This window comes from Archocentrus centrarchus, chromosome 4, assembly GCF_007364275.1.
Source record: "Archocentrus centrarchus isolate MPI-CPG fArcCen1 chromosome 4, fArcCen1, whole genome shotgun sequence".
NCBI lineage: Eukaryota > Metazoa > Chordata > Actinopteri > Cichliformes > Cichlidae > Archocentrus > Archocentrus centrarchus.
The window spans coordinates 34,018,052-34,031,885 of NC_044349.1; the positions used below are offsets into that span (position 1 = coordinate 34,018,052).

Here is a 13,834-nt window from a genome sequence, read left to right on the forward strand (position 1 = left end):
CGGCCGCGGACCAGACGGCCGGTTAATAGGCTATGAAATGGGTTGTTCAGAGCCAATAATAACCAGAGGGTGTTATGTAGTTGTTTCAGGTGATTTTTTTGCTGCCAGTTAAGGGGTTAACTGGTCTTAAGATTTTGATCAGGAGTGTATCTCCTTCAGTGTAAGACTGCACAGATCTATACAAAAAGCTCAGTGGTGCTAATAAACCATGTTTGGGTGCTTTGTGAAAGTAAAATTTTAAAATGGACTAGATACTGCCTTTCTACTGTAGTTGAGCGCTTTATACAATGCATGTGGATTTACCCACACACACAATTTCATACAAGCACTTTTTTCTACATCTAAGTGCTTTCTGGCTACCATTTACACTCTAATGAATACGTCGGTAGCAACTTGGAGTTCAATATCTTTCTTTTTTCTTCAATATCTTGACCAAGAATACTTTGGCATGCAGCCAGGAATTGAACCACCAACCTTCCTATTAGTAGATGACCTCCTCAACAACCTCAACCTCAACCCTGACCTTCATCGGTCCAGGGCGGTCCAGTCATGCCAATGGCAGGGGGAGGGGACATCGTAAGCCGTGTTTAAGGAAGCAGAATGCTTAGAGGAAGGCAGGCCTTAGTCCTGGGTAAAAACTAACTAGCCAGATCTCTTGTCATCTCATTTCATTCACTGAATTTTGACAATCAAAAAAAAGTGGACCAAACAGTGAATCACTATCTCATTTTAAGGTATAATAGCATCAGTGTTATGGGCAGCCTTTGGTCCAAGGCCATCCAAAAGGTTCACTGTGCCCCATTAAATAAACTTAGGAAGGAAAAGATAATTTACACAGTTTAGTAATGAAAGAGTTAAACACCCTCTGCAAGAAGTTGCTAAAGTAACAATCAAGCTCAACCTATTGATTTGTGTGATTGCAGCTTAGTGCATTTGCAGCAAAGGAAGTATCTAGAGTGACTGAGGACACTGACCCCACCAGGGTTAAATGGCTGATGAAGAGTGACATTTATACCATAGTGGTTTTAGCTGTAGCTGATGGGCCTGTGCAAGTCAGACGTACATGCACAGACATGTGACTCTGGAACTAAGAAAAGGTCACACTTTCTGAGCCAGGTATTGCTTTCACTTTTGTAATTGTGGCTAATTTCTCTGTGAATGCTCATAAGGTTGTAATAATGTATACCGGTCACAGAGGTGAAACACAGGAAGCTCTTACAAATATATGTTATCAGATCTTATTTTGTGCACTATGAATTTAATTATTTCAATTAAAATTCATTTTATGTGTTATGTTTATGCCTTCTGGTACCCTCTTATTCACCAGGGTTTTCCCTGGTGAATGAGAATGAGTATCTTGTTAGCTCAGGATCCTTCCCAAACAAAGAGCTGATGATCCATGAGCCTAAAGCCTTGGTTTAGACCACGAGGGTCTTTGCCCCTTGCTGCTGTCAAATCCACATTACACTGAATCTCTACAGTGCCTCCTGGGGTTGGCCCATGTCACTGTGTTGCCTGGCTGGGCCTTATGGGCTAAGGAACCTAGTAATTTTAACCTGCGTAAGTGACCAAAAAAAAAAAAAAAAAAAAAACATTCTTAGTAAAAGACCCGGAGGTCAACAAAATCATTTTTTGGTTCATCTTCTGCACAGTTTGCATATGAACAGCCAATCTTATGAGTTCTGAGGCATAATATCATAGACCTACTTGCTGGTCAAGTAGATTCACCACATGAATGAATGAATCTCTAAAATGAAGTTGAAAGCAACCAGTGTTTGTTATAATGTCCCACTCTCAATAAAACCAGGCAAACGGATGGAGAACCAGTGCCCTCAAAAGTTAAGAAAATGAATTGGCTGAGTTTGTGTGTTGCTTCCTCACCCTTGGTGTCATTCAGGGGGTCCATGTGTCGATAAATATAGCCCTCCAGGTAGGTGTGGAAACGAGGTGTTGGGGGGAAGAAGGCCAGACAGACAGCCATCAGTTCCCAGCCTCGCTCTAGGCTGTCGTAACGGAAGTTCTCTGTTGTTTGACGACACAGCTGGATGTAGAGCTCATCGCGCAGACCCTGGTTACTCCACCCACGCACCACCACCTGATAAACAGGCAGAGAGCCAGGTAACTTCAAGGGTTTTTCAGGCCATTTTTAATTCTCTGTCAATTCACCTCAATTTTGAAAAAAAGTTATGACGCTAGGTAAAATGTAAATTCAAAACAGAATGCAATCATTTGCAGATCACATAAACCCATATTTTATTCACAACAACAACAACAATATAATAATAATAACAACAACTTAGATTTATATAAAGCCTTTCAAGAAACCCAAGGATGCTGTACAAAAAGTGTAAATAAGCAAAAACAAAAAAATAACTAAGTAAGTACATAAGTAAAATAGAGATTAAAGGCCATTTTGAACAGGTGAGTTTTCAAGTTTCTTAAGAGTTTGGTGACGGGGCACTGCAAAGCTCAAAAGGGAGAGAGTTCCAGAGGGTGGGGGCTGCCACACTGATGGCTCTGTCCCCAAAGGTACAGCGGTTGGTGCGAGGGACAGAGAGGAGACCCAGCAGAACATAGAAAAGATATCAAATGTTGAAACTGAGAAAATGTACCAATTTAAGAAAAAAATTAAATAAATGCAGCAACACATTAAAAAAGAAACTCTTCTTTTAAATTAAAAATGTGGGAGACCAATTGCTGGACTTTTGAGAGAGGAATTTTGTCCTATTCTTGTCTCCTAGCTGCTCAACAGTCCTGGGTCATCTTTGTCATATTCATTTCATGATGCATCAAATATTTTCAGTTGGTGAAACATCTGTACTTTAGACAGGCCAGTTTAGGGCAGTTGACATTGTCTTGCTGAAATATACAAGGCCTTCCCTGAAAAAGATGTCTGAATGGGAGCACATGTTGCTCTAAAACTTGTGTATACACTTTTCAGCAGCGATGTTGCTTTTCCATATGTGTAAACTACCAAATTCCATAGGCACTAAGTGCACTCCCATACCATCAGAGATGCAAGCTTTTGAACTGAAATGATGATAACAGCCAGGTCCCTCTGCTCTTTAGCCTGGAGGATGTGGCAGCAACATTTTCCTAAAAGAATTTCAAACACTGATTTGTCTGACCACAGAACAGTTTTCCGCTTTGCCTCAGTCATTTTAAATGAGCTTTAGCCCAGAGAAGATGATAAAGCTTTAACCTGCATTTGTGGGTGGCACAAATGTGTCTGTGTAGACAGACAGTGATTTCTGGAAGTGTTCCTAAGCCCATGCAGTGATTTCCATGACAGAACTGTGCCTGTGCCACCAGAGGGCCTGAATAGCACAGAGCATCCAATACAGATTTTCGACCTTGTCTCTCACACAAAGAAGTTTGATGATATTATGTGTGTGTGTGTGTGTGTGTGTGTGTTTACATCTGAAAAACTCTAAAATGGTCTTTTTTATAGCCAGTCATATTATTGACCTGTTGCCAGTTAACCAAATTAGCTGTTGAATCTCTTAACCTTCCTTAACATTCCTCATTCTAAACTTGTAAAACCTGCAGTGAAAATTATACCTTTTTTACTAATTGTCTGCATTTTGGAAGCAGATGGATAACATTATGGTCCAGTTTCCTGATAGGGGGGCCCTGCACACTGCCTTATAAGCATTGTTGATATTAACATAACATAAGTCAAGAATCCTTGTAGAGAAAGTTGGACAGTCAATATATTGTTGTAGGTTCAAAAGGTGTACTGTGAGAGACAGCATATCAGAGTCTCCCAGAATGAATACTGGCTGCTTGGCCGATTGTGCCTGCATGGAATTGTTGGTATTTAATATATGATCTGCAGCCTCCTTTTGTTGGGACTTGGAACATACACCAGCACAACTGTGAAATGTCCAAATTAATGGGGCAAATAAAAAGGCCTAAAAGAGACAGCCATGCTCTCATAGTTCTCAGTGCAGGTCTGCTCAATTTTGGTAAACTGTGCAGCCCAATTCTGATCAATAAACAGACACAGCCCACCACCAATTGATTTTCCTGATTTTTACCTTGTCTCTGTCAGCTCAGATCACAGTGTATCCACACGGTTCCAAGGTATGTTTACAGTTCAGCCATGTTTCAGTGCAGTGGATCTGTGATGAAAATCCTCTTTGTATTAGATACAGATGACTACTGTCAGTCTGGCGTTCCAGGCAAGCTCTTACCCCATGGGGTGAGGATGATGTTGGATCAGCCCAAATCTACATGAGATGATCTGAAGGATTAATGATCTGAAGGCAGTTGGGACCACACACCTCACCATTGGTAAAACACTACACTAATGGATTGAAATCTTGCAGCACCGGCTAGGGTTATAATAGTTTTGGATTTTACATTATCATTTAGTTTTAGTTAGTTTTTACTTTTTTTTCCTTTAATTTAGTTAGTTTTAATTAGTTTTCAGAGTGGTTTTGCTTGTTTTTATTAGTTTTTATTTTTGGTTTATTGCTTAGTTTTAGTTTAGTTTCATTAGTTTCAGTATTAGTTTTAGTTTTTCATACTTTGTCAGGTGCAAGATTCAAGGTACAAGAGTAACTCTTGTGTAAATAAAACTCAACAAAAGATACCGTTTAAAGAAATATATTCAACAACCAACTGTTCACAAGACAGAAGCACTACGTGCTAAATGTGTGTAATATTAAGGACACACATAAACATCAACAGGGAGAAACAAAGAAAAACATGAACTCCCAAACTCAATAACTTCTACAATAAACTCCCAATAATGTTCAGCGTCAGTGCAGCAGATTAACAACAGCTTCTGTTTTGGAGCTAGCTTGGTTAGATGCTCCATATGTGGCCGACCTCATGTCGCATTTCTGCTTGTGTAGCTGGATTGTGTGTGTTAATTACCTTACTGTCGTGTGCTGGTGTTTTTATATGCGGTGCTGGCTGGGACTTCTTTTGGTCCTCGCTCTTTGTGTTCAGTTTTTTTTGGCTGTAAACATATTTATCCCTGTTTTTTCACTTTCTTCATTCCCTCGCGTCCATTCCGACAGTTTTAGCAGCTCCCTCCAGGAATTTGCTGACATTTGTGAGTCCTTGTATTGATTGTTCCTGATTTTTATTCTCTCGATGATAAAGTGGCTGGAAACGCACGGAACAGGTTCATCACAACGTTGTGGCTGCGTGGCAGCAAGAAGCAGTCACATTTCTCCGGAGGTGAACACCAGATTCCGTCGGTTCAGAGCAGTTTCCGTAGCTGCCTTGTGTGCGCTTCTCAGGTGGACTTTGATATTGGTGTTTTTTCCTCACTGAGACGTGTTCCATACATTTTTCATCATTCCCAAGACACTCTTCTATCTTTATTATTGAACTCAAAGAAACTCCATATGGGATGGCGCTCCCAGCTTAAACTCAAGGAGTGGAAAAATGATCAATCCATAAGGCTTTTAAATAAAATGACAAACAAGAAAAGGAAGGTCATTTTATCTATAATTTTAGTTAGTTTTAGTTAGTTTTTAAACTCACAATACAGATTTAGTTAGTTATCATTTTTTCCTTTTAATTTTAGTTTTTATTTATTTCAGTTAACGACAATGTTTTTTCAATTTCAGTTTTCGTTATTTCGTTCATTTTCATTAACTATAATAACCCTGGCACCCGCAAGGTTCCCCTACTCAAGAAGACATATATATAGGCCTGTTCTAAGTTTGCCAGTGAACATCTAAATGATTCTGAGAACACTTGGGAAAAAGTGCTGTGGTCAGGTGAAACCAAAATCGAGTGTCTTGAATTGATGCTACAACTGTACCCATCATGTTTGGAGGAAAAGAAATGACCCAAAGAACCATCCGCACAGTCAGTTATGGAGTTGGAAACATTATGCTTTCGGGCTGTTGTTCTGCTAAGGGTACCAGACAACTTCATCGTATTGAGGGGGCCAATGGATGGCACCATGAACCCTAAAATCTTGGATGAAAACCTTGTTCCCTCAGCCAGAACATGGTCATGCTCTTTCGACATGACAATGACCCAAAACATACTGTCAAGGCAACCTAGGAATGGCTAAAGAAGAAGCACATTAAGGTCATAGAGTGGCCTAGCCGGTCTCCAGACCTCAGTCCTATAGAAAATCTGTGGAAGGAGCTGAAACTTCAAGTTGTCAAGCAGCAGCCAAGAAACCAAGAAAGCAAGAAATGAGTTTCCATAAATAGGAGTGGGCCAAAATCTTTCCTGAGATGTGTGCAAACCTGGTGATCAATTACAACAAACATCTTACCGTTGTGCTTGCCAGCAAGGATTTCTCCACCAAGTACTAAGTCATGTTTTGTTTGGGGATCAAATATGTATTTCACTCGAGGAGATGCAAATCTATAACTTTTATGTAATGTGCTTTTTCTGAACTTTTGGTTGATAATATCTCTCCATTAAAATGAAACTACCAAGAAAAGTAGAGACTTCATTTCTTTGTAAGTGAACAAACTTACAAATTCATCTGGGGATCAAATAATTATTTCCCCCACTGTATTTGTCATGCTTAAGTGTTTCATCAAACAAATTTTAATATTAGATAAAGATAAGCTAAGTAAATACAAAATGCAGTTTTAAAATGATGATATTAAAGGAAGTTGTCCATGTCTGCTTGTCTCTTTTGTATTGCTGAATCATGAACACTGACCTTAACTAAGACAAGTGAAGCCTGCAGTTTTTTTTTTTTTTAGATGTTCTACTTTATTTTGTGACCTCCTGGACAAGTCGGTGTGCTCTTGGAGTAATTTTGGTAGGCCGGCCACTCCTGGGAAGCCTCACCACTGCTCCAAGTTTTCTCCATATATGATTAATGGTGCTCAGCATGGTTCGCTGGAGTCCCAGAGGCTTAGAAATGGCTTTGTAACACTTTCCACACTGACATATGTCAATGACTTTGTTTCTCAGCTTTTTCTTTATATTGTGGCATGAAGTGGTGCTTTTTGAGAGCTTTTAACCTACGTCCCTTTGTCAGACAGATTCTATTTAAGCCTTAATTCAGCAGGTCTGGTTACTATCAGGCCTGGGTGTGCCTACTGAATTAAATGCAGCTTTCCAAAAAATTTGGTTAATCACAGACAATTCATGATTTAACAATTCAACTCAATTTTATTTGTATAGCGCCAAATTACAACAGTCACCTCAAGGCACCTTGTATTGTAGGTAAAGACCCTAATACTGCTATCCCGGCTTTATATGTGCAATATGCTTTTTGCTGAGGTGTTTTTTGTAACCTCGTAAGGTGTTCTTTATGAACACAGTATGAGATGATTTTTTTGAACCTAACTATCCCAATGTATCTCTTTCTGTCTCTCTGCTAAAGGTAGCGCCGTTGAGAAACGGTTGCATGACCTCAGACATCTGTCCCCCCCCCTGTCTGTGTTATGTTTTTGTTTTGGATGGATGTTCTGTTAACTGCAATTTCCCCATTTGTGGGACTAATAAAGGCATTCTTGATTCTTGATTCTTGAATTCAGAGAAACAAAGCAGGGCAATTATTTTTTTTTTACACAGCATTAGGTGGGTTCAGATAGTTTTTGTTCCAATAAACGAAACCATTCAAAGATTCAAAATTCAAAGCTTCTTAATTGTCATTATGCAGTCGTAAATTCTGTGTGGTAGTTCTCAGCTCAAAACAACCAATATTCAAAAACAAAGATTGACACACAATAAGTGTGGGTTATAGAGTTCACAGCTCTGGGGAAGAAACTGTCCCTCAGTCTGGTGGTTCTTGTTTTTATCGAAAAACAGTTTATTACCCAGTTGTGTGGAGTCCCAAGGAATGTAGGTGGTCTTCTTCTGGACACAGTCAGCATACACTGAGTCCAGATCTAGGAGAGGATTTCCCACAATACCATGTGCTGTTCCCACTATTCATACCAAGTCTGTTCTGTCCTGTTTCATGCAGCTGCCATACCATACTGTCATACTGAAACAGAGGACGCTTTCTATTGTGGTTCTATAGTTTGCCAGCAGCCTAGAGGGGAATCGTACCCATTTAAGCCTCCCGAAGAAAAAGAACCTTTGCTTTACCAGGTGAGATGCATTCAAGGTCGAGGTCAGGATATCTGTGATATGACTGTTGATCAGCTCCCCCTATAGGCGAACTGATGGCTATCCAGACCAGCAGGGATGTCCTTGATGTGCTTTGGGATGATCCTCTCAAATCACTTCATTAGTGTCAGTGCGACAGAAACATGAAACATGATGTCAAACCAGATACCTATTCTGGACAACATTACCTTGGACTCCAGTAGCACTGTGAGTCATTTTTGACTTGGATATGTCCTTCAATGCACATATTAAACAAATATGCTTCTTGCATTTGTGCATTATTATCAAGTTGTCCCAAAGCTCCCTGAAAAGCCTTCAGTTGATCCAGAATGCTGCGGCAAAAGTACTGACAGGAACTAGAAAGAGAGAGCAAATTTCTCCCATATTGGCTTCTCTTCATCAGCTCCCTTTTAAATCCAAAATCAAATTTAGAATCATTCTCCACATATACAAGGTCTTGAATAATCAGGGTCCATCCTATCTTAAAGACCTCATAGTATCATATCACCCCAATAGGGCACTTCACTCTCAGACTGCTGGCTTACTTGTGGTTTCTAGGATGCAGCACTATATAAAAAATTGAACTTAATTGAATTGAATTGATCACTGAGGCAGGTGACAGCTGACTCCTTAGGCACCAGCACAATGATGGAGGATTTGAGACAGACAGGGACTGTGGCAGGCTGAAGAGACAGGTTGAAAATGTCCAGAAAAATTGGTAAGCACATGACTTCGGAGTCCAGCCTTGTCTGGTCCTGCAGCCTTAGGTGTTGATTTTTCTCAATGTAGAGCCCACCTTGTCTCTAGGATGAGAGGCTGTTGCTGCTCCTCCAGCTGGGAAAGGTGGCTCATCTCTCTGCTGCCAGATGTGTCAAAATGGGTAAAGAAATGGTTTAGGGTGTCAAGGAGAGCTTATTCAAGACTGACCTGTTGGTTGTTATGCTTGTACTCAGTTATTGTCTCAATGTCTCTCCACATACAGTGGCTTGCAAAAGTATTCATACCCCTTGAACTTTTCCATATTTGTCACATTACAACCACAAACATAAATATATTTCACTGGAATTTAATGTGAAAGACCACCACAAAGTGGTATACAATTATGAAGTGGAACGCAAATTATACATGATTCAAAACATTTTTTACAAATAAAAAACTGAAAAGTGCGGTGTGCAAAAGTATTCAGCCCCCCTGAGTCAGTACTTTGTGGAACCACCTTTTGCGGCAATTACAGCTGCAAGCCCATTCTTCTTTGCAAAACAGCTCAAGCTCAGTCAGATTAGATGGAGAGCGTTTGTAAACAACAGTTTTCAGATCTTGCCATTAACTCAGAGTCTTCCTGATACACTTTCTCATTTCTGGTCTTCCACCAAGTACAGAAAAATCTGCACCTTGTCGTTGGACCACAGTGTTGGTTTGTGTGTCTTCATTTCTCTCGCTGTTGGGTTTTGAAAATGACGCATTTGATTCTGGTGAAGGTGCTGCTTATGTGACTCAGCTAGTGAGGACATTCGCTGGCCAATCAGTGGCATACTGTTCTTCGACATCACAGTTTTGCATTGCCTCAGATCGCTTGGAATCCCAGCTGAGTGGGTACCAAAAAAGTACCTGGTACCAGGACCTAATGGAAAACCCTACAAGCAGGTGAGCAGGTGCTAGTGGAAACGGGGCATTATTGTCTCTGGTTGGGAAGTTAATTTTGCATGGGCCCGCCGGCCGGCTTTTGGTTCTACACCATTGAAGTCTCTAGAAATGACCTTTCATCTAGATTAGCATTCAGCTAGTTGTTGATCATGTAGTACAGCTCCTCCAGTGCTAATTTAGCATTAGCTTTCAGTAGTATGTAAGCAGAAATGGTTTAGGGTGTCAGGGAGAGTGCATCATCAGAATAGCTGGAAACTCTCAGCATGTGGATGGTCCGGTTTAGGGTTATAATAGTTTTGGATTTTACATTATAGTTTAGTTTAATTTTGTTTTTACTTTTTTTTCTCTAATTCAATTTTAGTTAATTTTCAGAGCAGTTTTGCTCATTTTTATAAGTTTTTATTTTTGGTTTAATGCTTAGTTTTAGTTTAGATTTCGTTGGATTTGGTTTAGTTAGTTCTGTCTCGCTATCGTACTCCATATGGGACTCCGCTTTCTCGGCATAAACCGCTGCCATTACTTTTTGGACCAGCGCAGTGAGCATGCACCCACACAGATGCACACGCACGCACACAGTTGCTCGATGGTGTCCCAGCTTAAACTCCTAGAGCAGGAAAAAAAAATGATTTCATATCAGTCCACAAGGCTTTTAAATAAAATAATGAAATGAAGGTCATTTTATCTAATATTTCAGTTTGTTTTAGTTCATTTTGTAAACGCACAATATAGTTTTAGTTATTGTTTTTTTCCCTTTTAATTATCATAATTATTTATTATATTATTATTCTGTGTTATTAAAATGTTTTTTCAATTTCAGTTTTTGTTATTTCATTTGTTTTCGTTAACGATAATAACCTTGGTCTGGTCTGATGGTATAAAGTTTGCACCATCTCCCAGTATCTCAGCTTCCAGTAGAGCTTCATGTAAATGAACTAACAGACAAAACACACAAAATGCTGAGAGCACTGAGCCACAGTATATACATATGCTGCCATATTGAAAGCTTTTACATCATTGAAAATTTGTTTGATGATCTGAAACATTTAAGTGTGACAAACATTCAAAATACTAAAAAATCGGGGGGCAAGTAATTTCCACAGCACTATAAGAGCTGGCCTGACTCTGTGAACCAAATGGTGTTTTATCTATTTTCTTTAAATGTACACATCGAAATACAGTGTGTGTTGAGTTCTAAATACTGGTACAATGTAATCAGTTCTGTGCATGCTGTTTACACACTGCACAAAATTTGTGGACTCACAGACCAGTGTCAGTTCCCAGTGAAGGTGTCCTAATGAACACGATGTGGGAGGACATAATGAAAAAAATCTACAGCGGCGTACAATGATGAGACTAAAGGCTTCTGTGCATGGGTGAATGTGTTTGAGTAGAACAGAGCAGTGATTCAGGCCATCCACTCACCTCCAGCGCCACAGAAAGGGGGTCAGCTTTGGAGCGACGGTCTCCCATGTAGGTCTGGATGAGTTTAAAGATCTCCACTGCTTCCTTCTTCACGGTGCGGTCTGAGGTCACAATCATGGGCTTCTTGATGGGCTCACTACTCCAGGCCAGCATGTTGGCAATAGAGACCTTCCTTCTAAAAAGACCCTGAGAAAAGAAGTAAGTGATGGAGGGAAATAACAGGTTATGCTGGTGGCATATAAACAGAGATACTTAGAAAGCAGCTGCCATTTCAATTGCCTCATTCTCAGCAGAGACTTTTGGCAGCCACTCCCTGAGCTTCTTCCAGAAGTCTCTTCTTGTTAAAAGGGTTTCTTCCTCATCACTGTTGCCAAATTCTTGTTCATAGGGTCATTCATCTGATCATTAGGGCAATATTTTAAGGTCCTTAATTTACAATATAAAGCATCTTAAGGTAATTGTTGCTATAAACTGACACTGTATGAATAAAATTGAATTTAATCATAGTTGTACTTTTTTTTGTTGAAATTATTTCATACACATATGCTGAAAAGGCTTGCGATACACATACAGTACGAGTCAAAAGTTTGGGCACGCTCACCCATTCCTATGTATGAGTGTGTCCAAACTTTTGACTGGTACTATATTTTTTTGAGCAAAGTGAAAGGCAAAGATTATAAATTCAATTTATTTACATTTTTTATATAGTGCCAAATCACAACAAACAGTCACCTCCAGCTGCTTTATATTGTAAGGCAAAAACCCTACAATAATTACAGGGACAACCAAACAATCAAAACAACCCCCTATGAGCAAGCATTTGGCGGCAGTGGGAAGGAAAAACTCCCTTTTAACAGGAAGAAATGTCTGGGAGAACCAGGCTCAGGGAGGGGCAGCCATCTGCCGTGACCAGTTGGGGGTGAGGAAAGGGAGACAGGGAAAAAGGCACACTGTGGGAGAGAGCCAGAGATTAATAATAATTAATGATTAAATACAGAGTGGTGTATAACTGAGTGAAAAGAGGTGAATGAAAAAAAAATACTCAGTGCATCATGGGAACCCCCCAACTGCCTAGGCCTATTGCAGCATAACTAAGGGATGGTTCAGGATCACCTGATCCAGCCCTAACTATAAGCTTGATCAAAAAGGAAAGTTTTAAGCCTAATCTTAAAAATAGAGAGGGTGTCTGTCTACCGAATCCAAACTGCGAGCTGGTTCCACAGAAGAGGGGCCTGAAAGCTGAAGGCTCTGCCTCCCATTCTACTCTTAAGTATCCTAGGAACCACAAGTAAGCCAGCAGTCTGAGAGCGAAGTGCTCTGTTGGGGTGATAAAGTACTATGAAGTCTTTAAGGGACCTGATTATTCAAGGCCTTTTATGTAAGAAGAAGGACTTTAAATTCAATCCTGGATTTAATAGGGAGCCAATTAAGAGAAGCCTACAGCATATGGGAGAAATTTGCTCTCTCTATATATAGTCCCTGCCAGAACTTTTGCTGCAGCACTTTGGATCAGCTGAAGGCTTTTCAGGGAGCTTTTAGGACAGTCTGATAGTAATGAAATACGATTGTCCAGCCTAGAAGTAATAAATCTTGACCATATTCTGGTCAAAACAACTCCAAGATTCCTCACAGTGTTGCTGGAGGCCAAGGTAATGCCACTGGCATGATGCCAAGACCAGCTGGGTCAAGTGATGGCATTTTAAGTAATGGTTTAATTACTGCCACCTTAAAAGTCTGTGGCACATAGCCAATTAAGAAAGATAAGATTTGGAGTACATCATTCCCTCACTGTATTTTAGCAACAGCTGCAAAAAAATAATGATAGGACAAAGCCTTCTAATTAACACACCTGAAAGAAGGCTTCCCCATTTGAGGAAAATATCTGGGTTTTTTTTTTGTTTTTTTTTACACTGGTTTGACCCTGTAGGCTCTGTCCTCCCAGTCCTGACTATGCTGTTAATCCTCAGCAGTCCACCCCCCAACCTCCGAATAGCCTGCCCCACCTCCTGTGATAGCCCACCTCAAACCTTCACCCATCCCCCACCCACTACCTCTACAGTTAGTCTCACTGCTGACCAGGTAAGAGGACAACTGAAGCAATTTCACACAAACAAGGCTGCAGGCCCTGATGGGGTCTCCCCCAGGGTGCTTAAAGCCTGTGCCAGCCAGCTTTGTAGAGCACTGCATCATGTCTTCAACATGACCCTGAGTCTCCAGAGGGTCCCTGTGATGTAGAAGACATCTTGCATTGTTCCTGTTCCGAGGATGCTGCGACCAAGTGGGACTACAGGCCAGTGGCACTGACATCCCACGTAACAAAGACCATGGCTCGTCCTGGATCAGTTCCATCCCATGGTCCAGCCATTTTTGGACTCCCTCAAGTTCACCTATCAGCCTTGCCTGGGAGTTGAGGACGCCATTATCTACCTGCTAACCTGAGTCTATGCTCACCTGGACAAGCCAGCCAGCATTTTGAAGGTCATATTTTTTGACTTCTCAAGTGCATTCAACACCATTCAGCCTGCTCTTCTGGGGGACAAATTGACGGTGGTGCAAGTAGATGCCCACCTTGTGTCCTGGATTGTTGACTACCTGACTGTCAGACCACAGCATGTACACCTGCAGCACTGGGTGTCTGACAGAGTAGTTAGCAACATTGGAGCCCGACAGGGAACTGTCCTCTCTCCCTTCCTCTTCACCCTCTACACCACAG

At 40.7% G+C, this 13,834-nt stretch overlaps 1 protein-coding gene across 2 annotated transcripts in view; it reads right to left on the bottom strand.

The window, feature by feature from the left end:
* Positions 1 to 13,834, bottom strand: part of arhgap39 (Rho GTPase activating protein 39) — a 113,018-nt gene that overhangs the window by 17,855 nt on the left and 81,329 nt on the right. For both annotated transcript variants that reach the window (XM_030726540.1, XM_030726538.1), the window contains 2 exons: positions 11,122 to 11,307; positions 1,882 to 2,095 (listed from right to left, as the gene is read on the bottom strand). In XM_030726540.1, the coding sequence (XP_030582400.1) occupies positions 1,882 to 2,095; positions 11,122 to 11,307 (400 nt within the window). The remainder of the gene's footprint in view (positions 1 to 1,881; positions 2,096 to 11,121; positions 11,308 to 13,834) is intronic.